Source organism: Anarhichas minor, unplaced genomic scaffold (genome assembly GCF_050575085.1).
Source record: "Anarhichas minor isolate MPS153535 unplaced genomic scaffold, ASM5057508v1 ptg000041l, whole genome shotgun sequence".
Lineage (NCBI taxonomy): Eukaryota > Metazoa > Chordata > Actinopteri > Perciformes > Anarhichadidae > Anarhichas > Anarhichas minor.
The window spans coordinates 6,806,246-6,827,211 of NW_027466487.1; the positions used below are offsets into that span (position 1 = coordinate 6,806,246).

The following is a 20,966-nucleotide window of genomic DNA, read 5'->3' on the forward strand; positions in this document are numbered from 1 at the left end:
ATAGATTAAAATGCCTACTGGCTGTTCTGATCGATAGTTAGCCCACTAGTTTCTCACTAATTGGTTCCATTTGTTGGACTTGAGTTCCATAATGTGGTCTAAAAATGTCATATAATTAAAATGCTGAAGATTGAAACTATAACCACTGTAACTTCATTGCTTGTTTGTTTTCAATAGATAGACATCTATACTAATATATTATGGAAATTATTGTTTTTGTGTTTTTCCTTTCGGATTATGACGATTTTTCAATCTCCACAATTTATCCGATCTCCTCTCAGACCTGTAAATGTCTCCTCCAGGTTTGACCAAAGGAGCTGGTGTGTTGCCAGACGGTCCTCTGACTAAAGCTGTTGGAGACACAGTGATGTTCACTACAACAGTGACTCCATCAGAAACACCATTTCAATCGGTGCTCTGGAAATTTGGTGATAAAAATATAATATTTTTCAATACTAACAACTTCACTACAGTAGAATACGAAGGCAGGATCACCTTCTTCATATCTACTGGATCTCTGGAGCTCAGGAATCTGACTCACAATGACAGTGGAGAATACAGCGTTTCCATTCTTCCAGGTGCAGCACTACAGGAGGAAGGGAAAACCAGACTGGACGTACATGGTGAGCAAATTCCACATATTTCACAAGTTTCTTCTCTTTCAATAATCAATGCATAGATATTGAGAAGGAAATAGATTCTGTTTCAGTTCAAATAATTGTGTTCAGTGTTTTCTGATAAAATCTATACTGAGACCAGAATTCAGATTATGTTATTACATTAATCATTGCATAACACTAATAATATAATAATACTAAAACAAAAACCGAAAAATCTGAGGGGTGGTTGAAAGCTAGGGAAGATGCAAGTAGTGAGATCATAAGATCTTAATACTTATTTCTTAAACTACTATTTCCAAGGTCAAGAATAAATTTTCACACTAAATTTAAATGTAAATTTGAGGATGGATTCTCACTGATTATGAAATCTAAAGTGTCAAAGTCTTACAATAACTGCATCATAACTTACATTTGAATCATTTCATTGGACCACTGATGTGACATCCTTTTAGTGGAATGACTATAAGCGCTAAAATCAACATTAAGTAAAAAAAATCTATATATAAAACAATTAGATTGAGTTTGTAGTTTTTAGGGTCACCTGTATAGTCTGTACATATTTAGCTTTGGTTGACACTGTACCAGTATTGGTTGTATTGGTTGAAGCGTTAAGGTCATACATTCTTGTAGTGTTGAACTGGACTGCAGAATATTGCAAATGTATTCTAAAGAAGAACCATTTAAAAGTACAACTAAAAATAACACTGAGGTAAATCAGTGCCAGTTCGACACAATATCACCAAAAATGAATCTCCCTCTGGTGTGCAAAGCATTTTGGAAAAGCCTGAAACAGACTGTTTGGTCTAAACATTTGTGAGAAAATGTGGGAGGAGCTCATGTAAACTTTCAATGTGCAGCCACTCAACATCTCATTATAGGATCATAGATTTATTCTCAGTGTTTCCTTCTACTGTACCTTTGTTATGTGGTGGTAAATGTAAAACCATTTTGTTTTTCATCCACAGTACTAGTGTCCGATGTCATGGCAACTGCCAGCAGCACAGACTTACTGGAGGACAGCTCTGTCCGTCTGTCCTGCTCCTCCTCTGGATCCTCTCTCTCTTTCCTCTGGTTCAACGGCAGCTCTGAGGTTACAGCCGGCGACAGAGTTCAGCTCACTGATGGAGGCGCCAATGTCACGATTAATGTGACGCGCTACGACCAGGGACCATTCAGGTGTCATGTGTCCAACCCTGTCAGTAGTGCCAGAAGTGGTCCAATAAACCTCTTCACCAGCTTGCTCTGTTACATTTCATTCTGGTGACTTGATAAATGATAATGTAGTTGTGCATAATAACTTTTTGCTGTGGTTTTCCCCTACATGCAGATGGCCCTGATAATATTAATCTGACAATATCTCCATAACAAGAATACCATGATGAAGGGTCAGACATCAGTCTGATGTGCTCAGCGGTCTCCAGACCTTCTACCCTGTTTCAGTGGTTTCTGAATGGAGACCTGCTCTCTGATACTGGACTTGAGCTCAGACTGATGAATATTCAGATGAGTCAGAGTGGAAGCTACAGCTGTCAAGCCTTTAACAGCAAAACCCTGAAAAATGAAATGTCTCAGCCCTCAGTTGTCTCTGTATTGGGTAAGTTTGAATTAAGAGTATTGGATGTAGTGAAAGGGTCAGAAAGAGAGCGCTTACATTAAGTGTACACTTTCATAAAGCAACTCAAAGCAAAGAATCTTAATTTTAAATAATAATAACAACAATTATAGTAACATTATTATTTATACAATTATTACTATTACAACTGTTATTATTATAATTATTATTATTATTACTATTATTAATAAAAATAGTTGTAAAACTTTGTAAAAGTTGTAAAAGAAATGTATTGCTCTATCTTGCAGGTTAAGCTTTGTTTCAAAAAGGCCATTTTAAAAGCATAACTAATTTGATAATTTGCTTATTTCATCCTATTTTTTAAAGTGGCTATGATCAAAGCTCTATAAATCCTTTCCGTATCTTTCAGCTCATCGTTTTGGTATTCCAGCCTGTTTTGATTCACTTTCATAGTTATATATAATTTTCATCAAAACCAACTAGACTACCTGCCCTGCACCGAACAGCTGACAGACACAGTTAGAAATTAGCTGGTGAGTTTAGTCGATCATTATTCAGTTAGAGACATTTTCCCCTCAGGAGTTGGTGGAGACAAAAGCAGAAGTAAAAGAAGAGTGAATATTGGATTTACATTCAACAGGTGGACAGAAACACCTCAAATGTTGCTCTGTATGTTCTTCATAAGTATAACCTTAATGTTTGCTATATCAAGTTAATCAAGAATAAAACATGTATAACTGTTGTTATGAACTGCATACTAATTAATTATTAATGTAGGAAAAATGCTTTGTAAATGATGAATTAAGTGTTTACTCATACTTAACTAATGCTTCATAGTGTGTAGTTATTATAAAGTGTTACCCAATATGTTACACTGATATGATACATTTATAACACAGTGATGATAAATGAATAAAACCACATACTGGACATGCTGTGCTGGTGTGATGATATCACAATATTACTGTTTGTTTGAGAGATATTACGCATTGGCAATTATCCTTGTGGTGACAAATTTGGTATAGCTCATGGTGTATTACTCAGTTTGGTCCTCTTCTAATGTTATCTGACCATCTGCCGTCTGACTTTGAGCAACAACGGAAAAAGTGTCCCTGAGATAATCTGCAATCAATAAAACATGTCATCAAGACGTCCACAGGCTGGGCAAGCTTAATTATTAACTCAATCAACCATTTCTTATTGTTGCCCTCCAAACTTGCATAACAAGCTAATAAAAGACAACTGCATGTTCTGAACACCAGAGATTATGATTGTTATTCATGATTACCTCTTAGTTACTAGTTACTAACTTGATCATGACGGAAGCTTTAGGAACAAGAGTCTTCGGCCACACTGTGACGCAGCTCTACTGCATTTAGGCAGAGCAGGGCGCTAAGTGCTGACATCAGCATGCTAACATGCAGTAACAATGTAAACATGGTGATGCTTATAACAATAATAGAATAATAAGCTTTATCTATTCAGCACTTTTTAAAACAGAGATTCAAAGTGTTAGGACTGGAATGAGGAAATTATAAAATCAGGCAATTAGAAATAATACAAAAATGAAATAGAATAAAATGCTCAACAATGAAACCAATTTCAACAGTTATACTAAAACAGATAACACATGTTGGAAACAAAAGAGGGTCCTAACATTAACAGTTGACCATGTTAATTAATACCTGATGAGGAAAAACTAAGGGATTTATCTAAATTAGTCCCAAGGGGGACGTGAATGTCTAAATCAAATGCCATGGCAGTTCATCCAGTAGTTGTTGATGACAGTCTGGACCAAAGGATGAGTGACAGTCTAACGTGAGCTTAAAAGATCCTCAGGGAGAGTTAATCTTCATCATCATCATCATCAGTAAATTACATCAATACCACTTTGCTCAATGTCTTTTATTCACCAACCTCGATCTGACGACTGGTGGCAGGGTGAAATATTTCTGATGTTCCAGTATAGTCAGTGGATATCAGGGCCAAGACTTCCTCTTCCGTGCATTGTTCATTATTTGCAGTCCAAGGTTCAAAAGTATCTAACAAGCTAATTTGAAGCTGATAAAAAGGAAAATCATTTGCCGATTGGTTCCATATTACATTTCAGATAATACTTCAGCTTCTTTTGCTCTCTGCTCGGACTGTTTTCATGCATCCAACCAAAGCCGGCTCAAACGTGATTGGTTTAAATACTACATAGATTACAAATGGAAATGCAAATGCTTCCCATTAAGGCTGCACAATTAATCAAAATTAAATCAAAATCTCAATATGGCCGACTACAATTTTCAAATAGCAAGAGGCACAATATGTGCAATATGATAATCAAAATTAGATTTTTTTTTATTGTGCAGCCATTCTTCCTATACCAAAATCTTGTTTATAGAGATTATTTATTCACCAGATTGCATTTTTCCACAATAACTACAGTCCATCACAGGACGGCGGCATTCTGCAGCTTTTGTCATAAAAGTCATCTGCAGATTCAACGGATTCGTCTCATTATTCAGACATTTTGCAATTCAGCGTTTTGTTAGATTATCAGTGTTAACTTGAACAATTGTCATATAATTACAGCTGCCATAGGATTACATTCATAAAGAGCCCTTTCAAAGTCTGATGATCAGCTTTGACTTGTCCACGAAGCTCAGTCAACAATCAAGAATAAACCTCAGAGGCACAACTTCATTGTTTTATTTATAATTTGTTAGCAGTACACAAATGTCAAATATATGAATTCAAATAAACAATAAGTACATAAATTCCACAGTTGCCACTGTCTGACCATTATATATAAAATACTGTTACATATTCAGTTGCTGTTAAAACCATATAAGAGGAAAAAACATAATATTTTGTGTTGCAATTATTTGTATCTATCTTTTGCATAATCTCTTATCCCAACCCGATATTGTTCAATGTTGACACAATAATAAAACATGAGAATAAAAGCCAGCATTAGATATTCAATATAGAAATAACAAAGTACACAAAATAAATGCAAACGTATACAAATGCAAACACATTTGTAATAGCAGAAAAAGAAATTATTTTTTTTAAGTCATCGTAGCTATTTTCAAAAGTGCTACTGTTGCTCTCTACTGAATGAGTAAATGGAAAAGGTTTGCTGACACTTTACCTGTAAAGATCAATAAGCTGATAATTATGTCATGGCTGCTACATTTGTTATCTTGTTGTGGAGCTCTTCGTCCTCCAAGTTTTCTGCTCGACAAAAGTGAAAATAAAGGGAAATGTCACTCATGTCAAGTGTTTTGGCTCTTATCAACTGTTTGTTCAGTAAGCGTTTCCTACAATAGTTTCTTCATTTGAACGACATAAAATCATTTCCAATGAAAACTCTCGGTGCATTTTCCTACAAAATACATTCATACATTTTTTACCAAATCAGATCAATTAATTAAAAACTCACCTTTTAAGGGAAAGATGATCGTTGGTTTTATTTGTTTTCATATATCGCTGATGTGTTCTCATACGCACATTCTTCTAGTTCTAGGCAAACAAAGATGTATTTCATCTTATTGGTCATATTGTTTGTAAATGCAATATAATTGTGATATACTGTAGTTTATTTTGCATACTGTCTTTGATATATATATATATATATATATATATATATATATATATAAGGATGAATTAGATCAGATAAATACAAACCTTTACTATCACAATGTGGCGGAGTTTTCTTGTTGATTCTAAATATTAGAAATAAAGCATTGTTAAAATGTGTCCATACCACAAGATGCAACTCAGAATTCAAACTGTAACCTGTGTTGCCTTTGGGTAGACTTTACCCAACATTATTCGATAAGGGATTTCTAAACTTTAATACAAGATTGTTTACTGTTTTATGTTGAGGACTAAAAATGCAAAACCTTCAATTCATACACCAGTTATGCGTTTTCAATGCAAAGAATTATGAACGTAATCAACAGATATATTGTCATTGACCTCCCGTGAATATGTATACATTAAATCCTTTCTGTTCATTATATAGACTACCATAAGTCTAATTACAAGAGATTAGGGTAAAGTCAGTGTTAAATTAGGGTTAATCTAATGACAGTCATCTATTACTACATAATAAAAGGGACAATTGTCTGACTGGTAATAAAAGCTATTCTTTAACTTACTTTTTTTTGTAAAGATAGTACCCTCCACCAGCTCCCGCAGAAGAAACCACTAAACATAAGATAACTATTCCAGCAATGGCACCAGCTGAAAGACCTCCAGACCCGTCTTTACCTGAAAAAAATACAAAATCACACAACCATTCAATTTTGCAATATCAGCTATTTGTAAACTCTTAAAAACAATCACAAGTGAGGTGAATGTAAAATATGTCTGAATATATGGTCCTGACTAATAAAAGTAAAATGATCTGGTCAAAGCAAAAATGATAAAGATAACAAGTAAAATGAGGATAACAAGTTTGAAAATGACAAACAAAATCTGGGGGTGTGGAGTTAGAAGATGGTTACCGGACTTCTGTAGCCCGCTCCTCATCTCTGCTTGAAGCTAGCATCGTGACGCTACATTAGCTGCTACTAGCATAGCCATTCTAGTACACTTCAGATAATCAGACGTATAACACTGTGGGTTGGCTTCAATATTCCAGATTATCAACAAAATCAACAACATTTTGGTACCTGTTACAGACAATCCATGGACCGCTGACGATGTTCTCCCAGTTATACTATTCATCACTTCACAGGTGTAGTCGCCACTATCACAATATTCAGTGATGTTTTTAGTAAAAACAGCAGAATTGTGTATCTTTGTCCCATTCAGCATCCAGGTGTAAGTAGCAGGTACGGACTCAGCAAAGCAGTTTAATGTTAAGGTCTCTTTCAATTGTATCTCACTTGGACCACAGATTTGAACATTTTCTGGTCCATCTGAAAAACAGATATTTGTAAAAGTTCTTAAAGCAGCATAGATAATAAAGAATATAAAACTCTTGTGTTACAGACCTACAAACTAAAATATTTCAGTAGCACACTGTTATTTAAGGCAGTCATCATTTTGAACAGTAAATGTATAGTTTGTTACTTACAGAAAACAACCATGGTGTATGTAGCTTCATCGTGGCTGAGGGGGTTGCTGACGTTACAAATATAATCTCCAGTGTCTTTTTTACTCAGACTGTTAAAAGACAGCACTCTGTTGTTGTCGTAAAGTGCCATGTTGTCATCCGGAGTCAGATTTAAGCCATCCTTCATCCACTCTCTGGTAAACACAGAGCCAGCAGCATCACAGAATAAGTTGAAAGAGTTCCCTTCAATCAACGTGTTTGTTTCCGATGTGATAGAAGCACCTGATATTCTCTCTGTTGAGCAACAGATGTGTGAAAAATGTTAGAAAAAAGTATCTGAATTACTGAGGGTTTCCTGAGTCAACCCATAGAGACACACACAGACCCGTCTTTGTCTTCTTTTAGAGGGGGATATGGGATCTTTAGGGGAGATAGTAAGTCAACAGTATATGCCTTATAGAAGTTGTAAATGTCTTCTGAAAGCTGGGAACCTGAAGATTAATTTGAGATGCAGCTCCGCAGTGTGAGTGAAGTTTTTCTAGTCATTAATCAGAGATTAAATTAATGAAGTAATCCATTATCTCTAACCACTATTCAGAGTTAGGGGGGGCTGGAGCCGATCCCTACTGACATTAGGCAAAGGCAGGGTACACCCTGGACAGGTTGCCAGAATATCGCAGGGCTGACACATAGAAACAGACAACCATTCACGCTCACATTAATACCTAACAGCAAGTTACAGTCATCAATTGACCTAATCTGCATGTCTTCCGACTTTGGGAGGAAGCAGGAGAACCCGGAGAGAACCCACACTGCCACGGAGAGAACTCCACATAGAAGGGCCATCCTGTGAGGTGACAGTGCTAGCCACTACACCACCGTGCAGCCCTTAATTAATTCATGTATTGAATAATTAAAATATATTGTGAAAGTGTAAAAGGGCTTCGAACATTATGATAGAGGTATATGACCCCATGCTCAATTGTTTCTTAGTATTTGATACCATTTGTGACACAGATTTAGTGCTAAATGTAACAATTTTTTTAACACTCGAGAATTGATCAAAAATGATTCAAATAAAAAAAACACATTTAGACATCAATACCTTGAGGAACACCATAAAAAAAGCCATGCTGTGATTTGGTATGAAAAAAACTTTGGACATTGAAGATTTCTGCACTTATATTATGGAAACTGCTCAGAAACTGTTATCGTTAATATTTCTAGGAAAGTCATACATGCTCTGAATGCCTTAAGTCTCTTATTTGTGGTTGTAAAGTTTCACGAGGCTGTGATTATCCTAGAAATACAAAACCCAAAACAAGTGTTCTCTTAATCATGTGTATAACAAGTGTCCAACTGTCTTCACAGTTATTTCAACATTTACATTGTTGACCAACCTAAACCTCAGAAATATCATCGACAGTGTATGAGTTCTTAGTTAGTGTGTCAGGTCACACAATGAATAACTGAGAAGATAATTGTCATTAAAACGACAAGATTCTTTAATAATTGACTGAAAACAGTGGAAAGTTGCAAGACTCGTGACCTTTGTTCTGGAATGTGCTTTCCATTTGACCAAATATTGTTTCAATATTTTCTGGGCCATCTACAGTGTGCGGCATATGAGTAGTAGAAAAACAAAACAGAAGAATCACCAAAAGAATGTTCTACGTGACATGCAGCTTCTCTCAGTGTGAAGCCTCATTATACTGAAACATCAACTTTGAAGCATGCATATAGTGCAGGATAACGAGTCTGCACATATAAGTCAATAACTCACAGTTGATGGAGAGGTTTACTGGACCACTGGTGCCATTGCTTACAGGATTAGACACTTGACACCTGAATGGTCCCTGGTCATAGCGCGTCACACTGACTATAGTGAGAGTGGAGCCTCCATCAGTGAGCTGAACTCTGTCACTTTCTTTAATCTCAGAGCTGCCGTTCAGCCAGAGGAAAGAGAGGAAGGATCCAGAGGAGGAGCAGGACAGACGGACAGTACTGTACTCCAACATGTCTGTTGTGTTTGAAGTCACCATGACATTGGCAAAACCCGCTGTGGGTGAAAAACATTGTGGTTTTACTGACCACCTTTCAGGGCCAAGGGCACATTGTTCAGTAGAGTGGAGCAATGTGGAGAGATATGAATCCCATTTTAATGATACCATGATAAATGATAATGATTAGATGTTAAAGGTCTGTATGCGACTTGGACATAGACATGTTGTCATAGGAAAGTTTACTTTGTTTATCATATACTATCTGTTGTTTAGTGCAATATTTAACCAGTGTTTGCTAACCTTACCTTGTTTATTTGACCTAATCAGCCATGACCACATTCACCTTGTAAACACAACAGTTAAACTTGCAAGTTAATGCCTAACAATCAAACTGAATGGCAGTTTCATTATCAATCACTCCAAAGCAAATGTAAGATGTGTAAGGAGATAAAGTCTGTGATCAGACTAGATAACTGTAAAGATTTTGCACAGCTCATTTCAGAGAGAGGGCGTTCCTATAAGCTGTTCCACAAATGCAGATACACGCACACATCCCAGAAGGTGAAAGCCTGATTCAATGGCAGGAAATCCTGCAGTAAAAGTTGCTATTCCAGCATTTGCAACAACGGTCTACACTGCAAAGCAACACAATAAAAGGAAGATGGACTTCTCAAAAAGAGTCTAAAAGACTCCGAGAATAAATGTAATTAGTCATGACAATATAGACAAAGTGTTTTAGACATGGTGGGCCTTTTGCTAACCTCTTTAGGTTGTTGTCTGGAATGATCTTGTGACGCCACAATAATCCAGCTGCCGTCTAATGGGAGGGGCTTAGCACAGAGAAGGGAGAGCTGCAGGAGGAGGGCTGTATTTGCAACAGAAAACTGCATACCCCAGCTTTAAGAAAGCTTCATCTGATACCATCACCTCTTCTTTTTTGTATCCATATTTCGTTGAACAAAACATTTCATTGAAACTTACTCAGTACAGAGATGGCTGCAGGCTGAGATGTTTCATTTCCCAGAGTTCTGTTGTTAAAGGCTTGACAGCTGTAGTTCCAACTCTTACTCTCCTGAATGTTCATCAGTCTGAGCTCTGGTCCAGTATCAGACAGCAGATCTCCATTCAGAAACCACGTATATTGGGCATCAGGTGTGGAGTCAGCTGAACAGTTCAGGGTGATGTTTGATCCTTCCTCATAGTGTTCTTGTGGCGGAGATATCGTCAGATTAATATTATCAGGGCCATCTGCATGTTGGGGAAAACAACAGCAAAAAGTTAGTATGCACAACTGCATTATCATATATCAAGTCACCAGAAATGTAACAGAACAAGCCTGCAATGAACAATTTATGAATGAAACCATCTGTACAATAATCTTGTTGGCATTGTGCTGTAGTTTGATTGATTCTATGAGGTTGAAAAATGTGTTTCTAATACTTTGGACAATATAATGTGGACAAAATACACAACACAAGGCCACTCCTCACCAAGCTGTTAAAATCTAAACTTTCAATCTCTGTTTGCATCCAGATGTTGTCAGATAAAGAACTGAGCATGTAGGTTAGTAACTCACAGCTGATGAAGAGGTCTATTGGATCACTTCTGGCACTACTGACAGGGTTGGACACATGACACCTGAATGGTCCCTGGTCGTAGCGCGTCACATTAATAGTGAGAATGGAGCCTCCATCAGTGAGCTGAACTCTGTCACTTTCTGTAATCTCAGAGCTGCCGTTCAGCCAGAGGAAAGAGAGGAAGGATCCAGAGGAGGAGCAGGACAGACGGACAGTACTGTACTCCAACATGTCTGTTGTGTTTGAAGTCACCATGACATTGGCAACACCCGCTGTGGGTGAAAAACATTGTGGTTTTACTGACCACCTTTCAGGGCCAAGGGCACATTGTTCAGTAGAGTGGAGCAATGTGGAGAGTGAATATGAATCCCATTTTAATGATACCATGATAAATGATAATGATTAGATGTTAAAGGTCTGTATGCGACTTGGACATAGACATGTTGTGATAGGAAAGTTTACTTTGTTTATCATATATCCATTATAAAATAAATGTAATTGGTCACGTCAATATAGACAAAGTATTTTAGACATGGATGGGCCTTTTGCTAACCTCTTTAGGTTGTTGTCTGGAATGATCTTGTGACGTCACAATAATCTAGCTATCGTCTAATGGGAGGGGCTTAGCACAGAGAAGGGAGAGCTGCAGGAGGAGGGCTGTATTTGCAACAGAAAACTGCATACCCCAGCTTTAAGAAAGCTTCCTCTGATACCATCACAGGTACATAATTTCTTTTTTGTATCCATATTTCTTTGAACAAAACATTTCATTGAAACTTACTCAGTACAGAGATGGCTGCAGGCTGAGATTTTATAGATCTCAGAGTTCTGCTGTTAAAGGCTTGACAGCTGTAGTTCCAACTCTTACTCTCCTGAATGTTCATCAGTCTGAGCTCTGGTCCAGTATCAGACAGCAGATCTCCATTCAGAAACCACGTATATTGGGCATCAGGTGTGGAGTCAGCTGAACAGGTCAGGTTGATGTTTGATCCTTCCTCATAGTGTTCTTGTGACGGATATATTGTCAGAACAATATTTTCTGGGCCATCTGCATCGTGGGGAAAATCACAGCAAAAGGTTAGTATGCACAACTGCATTATCATATATCAAGTCACCAGAGAAAAAAAACATCTGTACTATGAAATGTAATGGAACAAGCCTGCAATGAACAATTTATAAATGAAACCGTCTGTACAATAATCTTGTTGGCATTGTGATGTAGTTTGATTGATTCTATAAGGTTGAAAAATATTATCTAATAATATCTAATACTTTGGACAATACAATGGGGACAAAATACACAACACAAGGCCACTCCTCACCAAGCTGTTAAAATCTAAACTTTCTATCTCTGTTTGCATCCAGATGTTGTCAGATGAAGAACTGAGCATGTAGGTTAGTAACTCACAGCTGATGAAGAGGTCTATTGGACCACTTCTGGCACTATTGACAGGGTTGGACACATGACACCTGAATGGTCCCTGGTCGTAGCGCGTCACATTAATAGTGAGAATGGAGCCTCCATCAGTGAGCTGAACTCTGTCGCCGGCTGTAACCTCAGAGCTGCCGTTGAACCAGAGGAAAGAGAGAGAGGATCCAGAGGAGGAGCAGGACAGACGGACAGAGCTGTCCTCCACCAAGTCTGTGCTGCTGGCAGTTGCCATGACATCGGACACTAGTACTGTGGATGAAAAACAAAATGGTTTTACATTTACCACCACATAACAAAGGTACAGTAGAAGGAAACACTGAGAATGAATCTATGATCCTATAATGAGATGTTGAGTGGCTGCACATTGAAAGTTTACATGAGCTCCTGCCACATTTTCTCACAAATGTTTAGACCAAACAGTCTGTTTCGGGCTTTTACAAAATGCTTTGCACACCAGAGGGAGATTCATTTTTGTTGATATTGTGTCGAACTGGCACTGATTTACCTCAGTGTTATTTTTAGTTGTACTTTTAAATGGTTCTTCTTTAGAATACATTTGTAATATTCTGCAGTCCAGTTCAACACTACAAGAATGTATGACCTTAACGCTTCAACCAATACAACCAATACTGGTACAGTGTCAACCAAAGCTAAATATGTACAGACTATACAGGTGACCCTAAAAACTACAAACTCAATCTAACCGTTTTATATATAGATTTTTTTACTTAATGTTGATTTTAGCGCTTATAGTCATTCCACTAAAAGGATGTCACATCAGTGGTCCAGTGAAATGATTCAAATGTAAGTTATGATGCAGTTATTGTAAGACTTTGAGAATCCATCCTCAAATTTACATTTAATTTTAGTGTGAAAGTTTATTCTTGACCTTGGAAATAGTAGTTTAAGAAATAAGTATTAAGATCTTATGATCTAACTACTTGCATTTTCCCTATCTTTCAACCACCCCTCAGATGTTTCGGTTTTTGTTTTAGTATTATTATATTATTAGTGTTATGCAATGATTAATGTAATAACATAATCTGAATTCTGGTCTCAGTATAGATTTTATCAGAAAACACTGAACACAATTATTTGAACTGAAACAATATCTATTTCCTTCTCAATATCTATGCATTGATTATTGAAAGAGAAGAAACTTGTGAAATGTGTGGAATTTGCTCACCATGTACGTCCAGTCTGGTTGTCCCTTCTTCCGCTAGTGCTCCAGCTGGAATAATGGTAACGCTGTATTCTCCACTGTCATTGTGAGTCAGATTCCTGAGCTCCAGAGATCCAGTAGATATGAAGAGGGTGATCCTGCCTTCGTACTCTGGTGTAGTTAAGTTGTTAGTATTGTAAACTATTATATTTTTATCACCAAAGTTCCAGATCATCAATTGAAATGGTGTTTCTGATGGAGTCAGTGTTGTGGTGAACATCACTGTCTCTCCAACAGCTTTAGTCAGAGGACCGTCTGGCAACACACCAGCTCCTTTGGTCAAACCTGGAGGAGACATTTACAGGGATCTAAAAACTACCTGAAACACAAATGTGCAGCAGACAATACACCTGTTCTCCCTGAAGAAGCTTATATACAGAACACCTCTGGGTATTAGAAGCATCATGAGTATTTTCATAGCTCAGTTGTAGCTTTGAGGTATTTTCCAACATTTTATCTTTGCTGCAAACAGAAATAAAACTTCTGAATAAAGTTAAAGTGATCATCAAATTGCTAACAAGCTGAAGTAGCTGACGTGTTTACATAGCAGATTGTCAGCCGCATAGAAACTCCTCTTTGACTTCTCATGTTAGGAAAATGTGTGTCTTCCCACAGGAATTTAGAATACAGCAACAGAGGAACTCTAATGAAGTTAATTATCACTTCTATCTGCTGTATCATGGGGTAAAAGCTCACCTGAGATGGCCATCAGGATGATGAAGTGTATCGCAGCTATTTCCATTTCTTCTTCAGTACCATTAAATATGACAAGAGAAACGAGGGATCACACTCCTTCACTTTGCTTTGATAATTTCAGAATAATGTGTGCTGATTTCAATTTATGAAGGTAGTACAAGGAAGTACTGTGCAGTGGGAGTTTTCCCCATCATCATATCTCTGAAAGGTTCACTTCCCTGCACTGTAGTTGATCATTAACAATGTACACAAAACACAACTGTGAAGGACTTTGAATTTATTCTGTCCAAATAGCAACAACCACAGTTTGACATCATTAAACAGTCATGGGTTTGTTCAGAGACGCCCTATTTTGGATGTGGATCTTTGCTCCGAGTCGGCAACATTACAATTGATACTTTAGTCCCGTCAGGTTGCTGTTGGCAAGACACAATCTTTGTTCACAAATGATTTGATTCATTAACACAGTATGCTGTACTGCAATGTGTGGTATGTCGTAGTTCTGTTGTTTTAGGTATTGTTAGCCATACTAGAGTCTTTATGGCAATGTTGGTCTGTTGTTTGGTTGGTCGGTCCCACACTTTGGTTTGGACAAAAAAAATGGATTGCTATTAAGTGGAAAGTTTAAATTTTAGACGGACATTAATGGCACCCAGAGAACGAAAACATTCACATAGACTGGGTGATCCTCTGATTGACCTGCAGGTGGCGCAAGAGGAAGCTCTTGCGCCACCTGCAGGTCAATCGTTTCACTATCCTGTGAAATATCTCAAGATCTACATGATGCATTGCAACAAAATTAAGTTGAAATTTATGGTTATTATTCTGAAATCTTTATTTTGTTACCACTTGTGGTGGCGGGCGTGGGTGGCTCAGCTGTGGAGGGGACGGAGTGTGGGAGTGGTTCAGGGAACGGTGCCGGGAAGAGACTTAATTAGGCGCAGCTGAAACTGATCCTGATTGTCTCTCTCTCTCAGCTGTATTTAATCAACAGTAGCGACGGAGGCGAGAGGGACAGCTCGGGACGAGCACAGTGAGACACTGGAACGGACAGGACGGGAGAGGACTGCAAACCTCCCGCGGCATGTGCTCGGAGGCAAGGCAGGAGAGCACACGGCCAAGCTAGTCAGATTCCATGACAATAAAGAACATTTGAACCCGTCATTTAACCGTGTGCTGGCATCCTTGTGCTCACCAGACCCACCGGGTAGCAGGGACTCTGTTACACCACTCTTCTATAATTTTCTAGGGACTCAAACTAATAATTAATTCTCAAACGCAAATAAACATAAAACACAAGCAGATAACAAAAAGAAAGAAAAAGGTAATAAAAGCTGAATCAATCTTAAAAAAACGGAGGTTTGTCTGTTCATGAGGTCACACAATGATTCAAACATTCATGCATGTATAATGATGCCTACTGCTCCTTCACATTTTCTTTTTAATTTCTCTTTTATTTACTTAAAAATTGTCTTATTCCACCCTGTCTGACAGACATCATGTGTAATCTTATTGTTGTTGACACAAACTGAGTATTAATTTATTAATAGTTGATGAATTATTGGTATGTATGAATTATACTATGAACAGTAGTATTCACGTCGCCTCATTTCCCTCCAGTTTGTCAATATATGAACACATTTCCACCACTAGAGGGTGACGTCGAGCAGCTTTGGGTCATGACTGCGGCTTAGTGGGTTCATCTCATTATGCAGACACTTTGTAACTCAACACGTAGCTCCGCGTTTACTGACTCGTATAATTGGAGCTGCCGGAGGCTCACTTTATTACGACAGTCAAAGTTTGATGAGTGACATTTCTTAACTACTAAAAGTAATTGCTCAAACAATAAACATTTTTTATAGTTTACTCTGATGAATATGCTCTAGGAAATATGATTAGAAATTATAAATACAAATGAGATAAAAAAGAGTAGCTTTATTGGAAAGTGTATGATATATTAAAATGCCTAATATTATACTGGCTGTTCTGATCGATAGTTGGCCTACTAATCTCTCACTAATTGGTTCCATTTGTTGGACTTGAGTTCCATAATGTGGTCTAAAAATGTCATATAATTAAAATGCTGAAGATTGAAACTATAACCACTGTAACTTCATTGCTTGTTTGTTTTCAATAGATAGACATCTATACTAATATATTATGGAAATTATTGTTTTTGTGTTTTTCCTTTCGGATTATGACGATTTTTCAATCTCCACAATTTATCCGATCTCCTCTCAGACCTGTAAATGTCTCCTCCAGGTTTGACCAAAGGAGCTGGTGTGTTGCCAGACGGTCCTCTGAATGCAGCTGTTGGAGAGACAGTGATGTTCACCACAACACTGACTCCATCAGAAACACCATTTCAATCGGTGGTCTGGAAATTTGGTGATAAAGATATAATAGCTTTTAATACTAACAACTTCACTACAGCAGAATACGAAGGCAGGATCACCCTCTTCATATCTACTGGATCTCTGGAGCTCAGGAATCTGACTCCCAATGACAGTGGAGAATACAGCGTTTCCATTATTCCAGCTGGAGAACGACCAAAGGAAGGGAAAACAAAACTGGACGTACATGGTGAGCAAATTTCAATATCAATTCTTAGTGGAGACTATGCATGACAGTTGATTGATTAATAAAAAGTGTTTAGGTGGCGAGTGGTTTGAAATTTGATCTATAAAAAGGTTCAAAACATACCTGCTAAAAAATAATTCAGATGATGTTATTACATAATGACATGATAATAATTATTTGATACCAAGACAAAACAAGCAAGGAAAAAGCAAGTAAGTCAACTTTAAATAACATTTATTTTTAGTCAAACAACTATTTCTAAGGTCAAGAATTAACTTTTATGCTCAATTTACTTCTCGATAGAAATTTTAGGATGTTTTCTCACTCATAATGAAATTTAAAGTCTAAAAGTCATACAGCTATGAGTTTTGAATAATTTCACCAATATTCTAATTTTAGTTGTTTGACCCTAACCACTGATATCAACAATATGTTACAAAACATGTAATGGATACACTGTGTTCACAGTCTTTTTTAAATACACCTTTGGACTCGAATGCATTCCTGCACAACTGTCCTGCCTTAATTTGCTTTTCATATCTTGTTGAGACACTCAGTAAGATATTGATGGATGTTTTATGGTCATACTGTGTTAAGGTCATAGGATGATAAATTGGACTACATGATATTGAAAATGTATTCGAAAGAACAACCACCTAAAATACCACTGAGTTAATTTAATGCCAGTACTGTAAACTTTCAATATGCAGCCACTCAACATTTCATTATAGGATTAGAGATTCATTCTCAGTGTTTCCTTCTACTGTACCTTTGTTATGTGGTGGTAAATGTAAAACCATTTTGTTTTTCATCCACAGTACTAGTGTCCGATGTCATGGCAACTGCCAGCAGCACAGACTTACTGGAGGACAGCTCTGTCCGTCTGTCCTGCTCCTCCTCTGGATCCTCTCTCTCTTTCCTCTGGTTCAACGGCAGCTCTGAGGTTACAGCCGGCGACAGAGTTCAGCTCACTGATGGAGGCTCCACTGTCACTATTAATGTGACGCGCTACGACCAGGGACCATTCAGGTGTCATGTGTCCAACCCTGTCAGTGATGCCAGAAGTGATCCAATAGACCTCTTCATCAGCTGTGAGTTACTAACCTACATGCTCAGTTCTTCATCTGACAACATCTGGATGCAAACAGAGATGGAAAGTTTAGATTGTAACAGCTTAGTGAGGAGTGGCCTTGTGTTGTCTTGTCTTCATTGCAGGCTTGTTCTGTTACATTTCATTCTGGTGACTTGATAAATGATAATGCAGTTGTGCATAATGACTTTTTGCTGTGGTTTTCCCCTACATGCAGATGGCCCTGATAATATTAATCTGACAATATCTCCGTAACAAGAATACTATGATAAAGGGTCAGACATCAGCCTGATGTGCTCAGCGGTCTCCAGACCTTCTACCCTGTTTCAGTGGTTTCTGAATGGAGACCTGCTCTCTGATACTGGACCAGAGCTCAGACTGATGAACATTCAGATGAGTCAGAGTGGAAGCTACAGCTGTCAAGCCTTTAACAGCAAAACTCTGAGAAATGAAATGTCTCAGCCCTCAGTTGTCTCTGTATTGGGTAAGTTTGAATTAAGAGGTTTATTGGATGTAGTGAAAGGGTCAGAAAGAGAGCGCTTACATTAAGTGTACACTTGCATAAAGCAACTCAAAGCAAAGAATCTTAATTATAAATAATAATAATTATAGTAACATTATTATTATTTATACAATTATTACTATTACAACTGTTATTATTACAATTATTATTGTTATTACTATTATTAATAAAAATAGTTGTAAAACTTTGTAAAAGTTGTAAAAAAAATCTATTGCTCTATCTTGCAGGTTAAGTTTTGTTTCAAAAAGGCCATTTTAAAAGCATAACTAATTTGATAATTTGCTTATTTCATCCTATTTTTTAAAGTGGCTATGATCAAAGCTCTATAAATCTTTTCCGTATCTTTCAACTCATCGTTTTGGTTTTGCAGCCTGCAGCTTGAATGTTTTGATTCACTTTCATAGTTATATATAATGTTCAGCAAAACCAACTGTAGACTACCTGCCCTGCACCGAACAGCTGACAGACACAGTTAGAAATTAGCTGGTGAGTTTAGTCGATCATTATTCAGTTAGAGACATTTTCCCCTCAGGAGTTGGTGGAGACAAAAGCAGAAGTAAAAGAAGAGTGAATATTGGATTTACATTCAACAGGTGGACAGAAACACCTCAAATGTTGCTCTGTTCTTCATAATGTGTAACCTTAATGTTTGCTATATCAACTTAAACAAGAATAAAACATGTATAACTGTTGTTATGAACTGCATACTAATAAAGTATTAATGTAGGAAAAATGCTTTGTAAATGATGAATTAAGTGTTTACTCATACTTAACTAATGCTTCAGTGTGTAGTTATTATAAAATGTTACCCAATATGTTACACTGATATGATACATTTATAACACAGTGATGATAAATGAATAAAACCACATGCTGGACATGCTGTGCTGGTGTGATGATATCACAATATGACTGTTTGTTTGAGAGATATTACGCATTGGCAATTATCCATGTGGTGACAAATTTGGTATAGCTCATGGTGTATTACTCAGTTTGGTCCTCTTCTAATGTTATCTGACCATCTGCCGTCTGACTTTGAGCAACAACGGAAAAAGTGTCCCTGAGATAATCTGCAATCAATAAAACATGTCATCAAGACGTCCACAGGCTGGGCAAGCTTAATTATTAACTCAATCAACCATTTCTTATTGTTGCCCTCCAAACTTGCATAACAAGCTAATAAAAGACAACTGCATGTTCTGAACACCAGAGATTATGATTGTTATTCATGATTACCTCTTAGTTACTAGTTACTAACTTGATCATGACAGAAGCTTTAGGATCAAGAGTCTTCGGCCACACTGTGACGCAGCTCTACTGCATTTAGGCAGAGCAGGGCGCTAAGTGCTGACATCAGCATGCTAACATGCAGTAACAATGTAAACATGGTGATGCTTATAACAATAATAGAATAATAAGCTTTATCTATTCAGCACTTTTTAAAACAGATTCAAAGTGTTAGGACTGGAATGAGGAAATTATAAAATCGGGCAATTAGAAATAATACAAAAATTAAATAGAATAAAATGCTCAACAATGAAACCAATTTCAACAGTTATACTAAAACAGATAACACATGTTGGAAACAAAAGAGGGTCCTAACATTAACAGTTTACCATGTAAATTAATACCTGATGAGGAAAAACTAAGGGATTTATCTAAATTCGTCGCAAGGGGGACGTGAATGTCTAAATCACATGCCATGGCAGTTCATCCAGTAGTTGTTGGATGACAGTCTGGACCAAAGGATGACTGAGCGACAGTCTGAGCTTAAAAGATCCTCAGGGAGAGTTAATCTTCATCATCACCATCATCAGTAAATTATATCAATACCACTTTGCTCAACGTCTTTTATTCACCAACCTCGATCTGACGGCTGGTGGCAGGGTGAAATATTTCTGATGTTCCAGTATAGTCAGTGGATATCAGGGCCAATACTTCCTCTTCCGTGCATTGTTCATTATTTGCAGTCCAAGGTTCAAAAGTATTTAACAAGCTAATTTGAAGCTGATAAAAAGGACAATCATTTGCCGATTGGTTCCATATTGCATTTCAGATAATACTTCAGCTTCTTTTGCTCTCTGCTCGGACTGTTTTCATGCATCCAACCAAAGCCGGCTCAAACGTGATTGGTTTAAATACTACATAGATTACAAATGGAAATGCAACTGTTTCCCATTAAGGCTGCACAATTAATCAAAATTAAATCAAAATCTCAATATGGCCGACTACAATTTTCAAATCGCAAGTGGCACAATATGTGCAATATGATAATCAAAATTAGATTTTTTTTTATTGTGCAGCCATTCTTCCTATACCAAAATCTTGTTTATAGAGATTATTTATTCACCAGATTGCATTATTCCACAATAACTACAGTCCATCACAGGACGGCGGCATTCTGCAGCTTTTGGCATAAAAGTCATCTGCAGATTCAACGGATTTGTCTCATTATTCAGACATTTTGCAATTCAGCGTTTTGTTAGATTATCAGTGTTAACTTGAACAATTGTCATATAATTACAGCTGCCATAGGATTATATTCATAAAGAGCACTTTCAAAGTCTGATGATCAGCTTTGACTTGTCCAC

General features: G+C 37.2%; 1 protein-coding gene and 1 pseudogene across 1 annotated transcript; one reads left to right on the top strand and one right to left on the bottom strand.

The window, feature by feature from the left end:
- Positions 1-289: 289 nt before the first annotated feature.
- On the top strand, positions 290-18,607 carry LOC142969694 (cell adhesion molecule CEACAM5-like; annotated as a pseudogene).
- LOC142969654 (cell adhesion molecule CEACAM5-like) lies at positions 6,412-14,225 on the bottom strand. The gene is made up of 9 exons (XM_076109659.1): positions 14,180-14,225; positions 13,448-13,768; positions 12,238-12,510; positions 11,611-11,877; positions 10,829-11,101; positions 10,234-10,500; positions 7,271-7,543; positions 6,871-7,112; positions 6,412-6,459 (listed from the first exon to the last, which is right to left on the bottom strand). The coding sequence occupies exons 1-9, from the start codon at positions 14,223-14,225 to the stop codon at positions 6,412-6,414; spliced, it is 2,010 nt and encodes a 669-aa protein (XP_075965774.1).
- Positions 18,608-20,966: the final 2,359 nt, after the last annotated feature.

Excerpts from the sequence above, each read along its gene's own strand:
- LOC142969654 (XM_076109659.1), bottom strand. The coding sequence starts at position 14,225 with ATGGAAATAGCTGCGATACACTTCATCATCCTGATGGCCATCTCAG. Across the intron at positions 11,878-12,237 it reads AATAGACCTCTTCATCAGCT|ATGGCCCAGAAAATATTGTT; the intron begins GTGAGTTACTAA and ends CCCACGATGCAG. Across the intron at positions 11,102-11,610 it reads TGCAGCCATCTCTGTACTGA|CGGGTGTTGCCAATGTCATG; the intron begins GTAAGTTTCAAT and ends TTTCACCCACAG.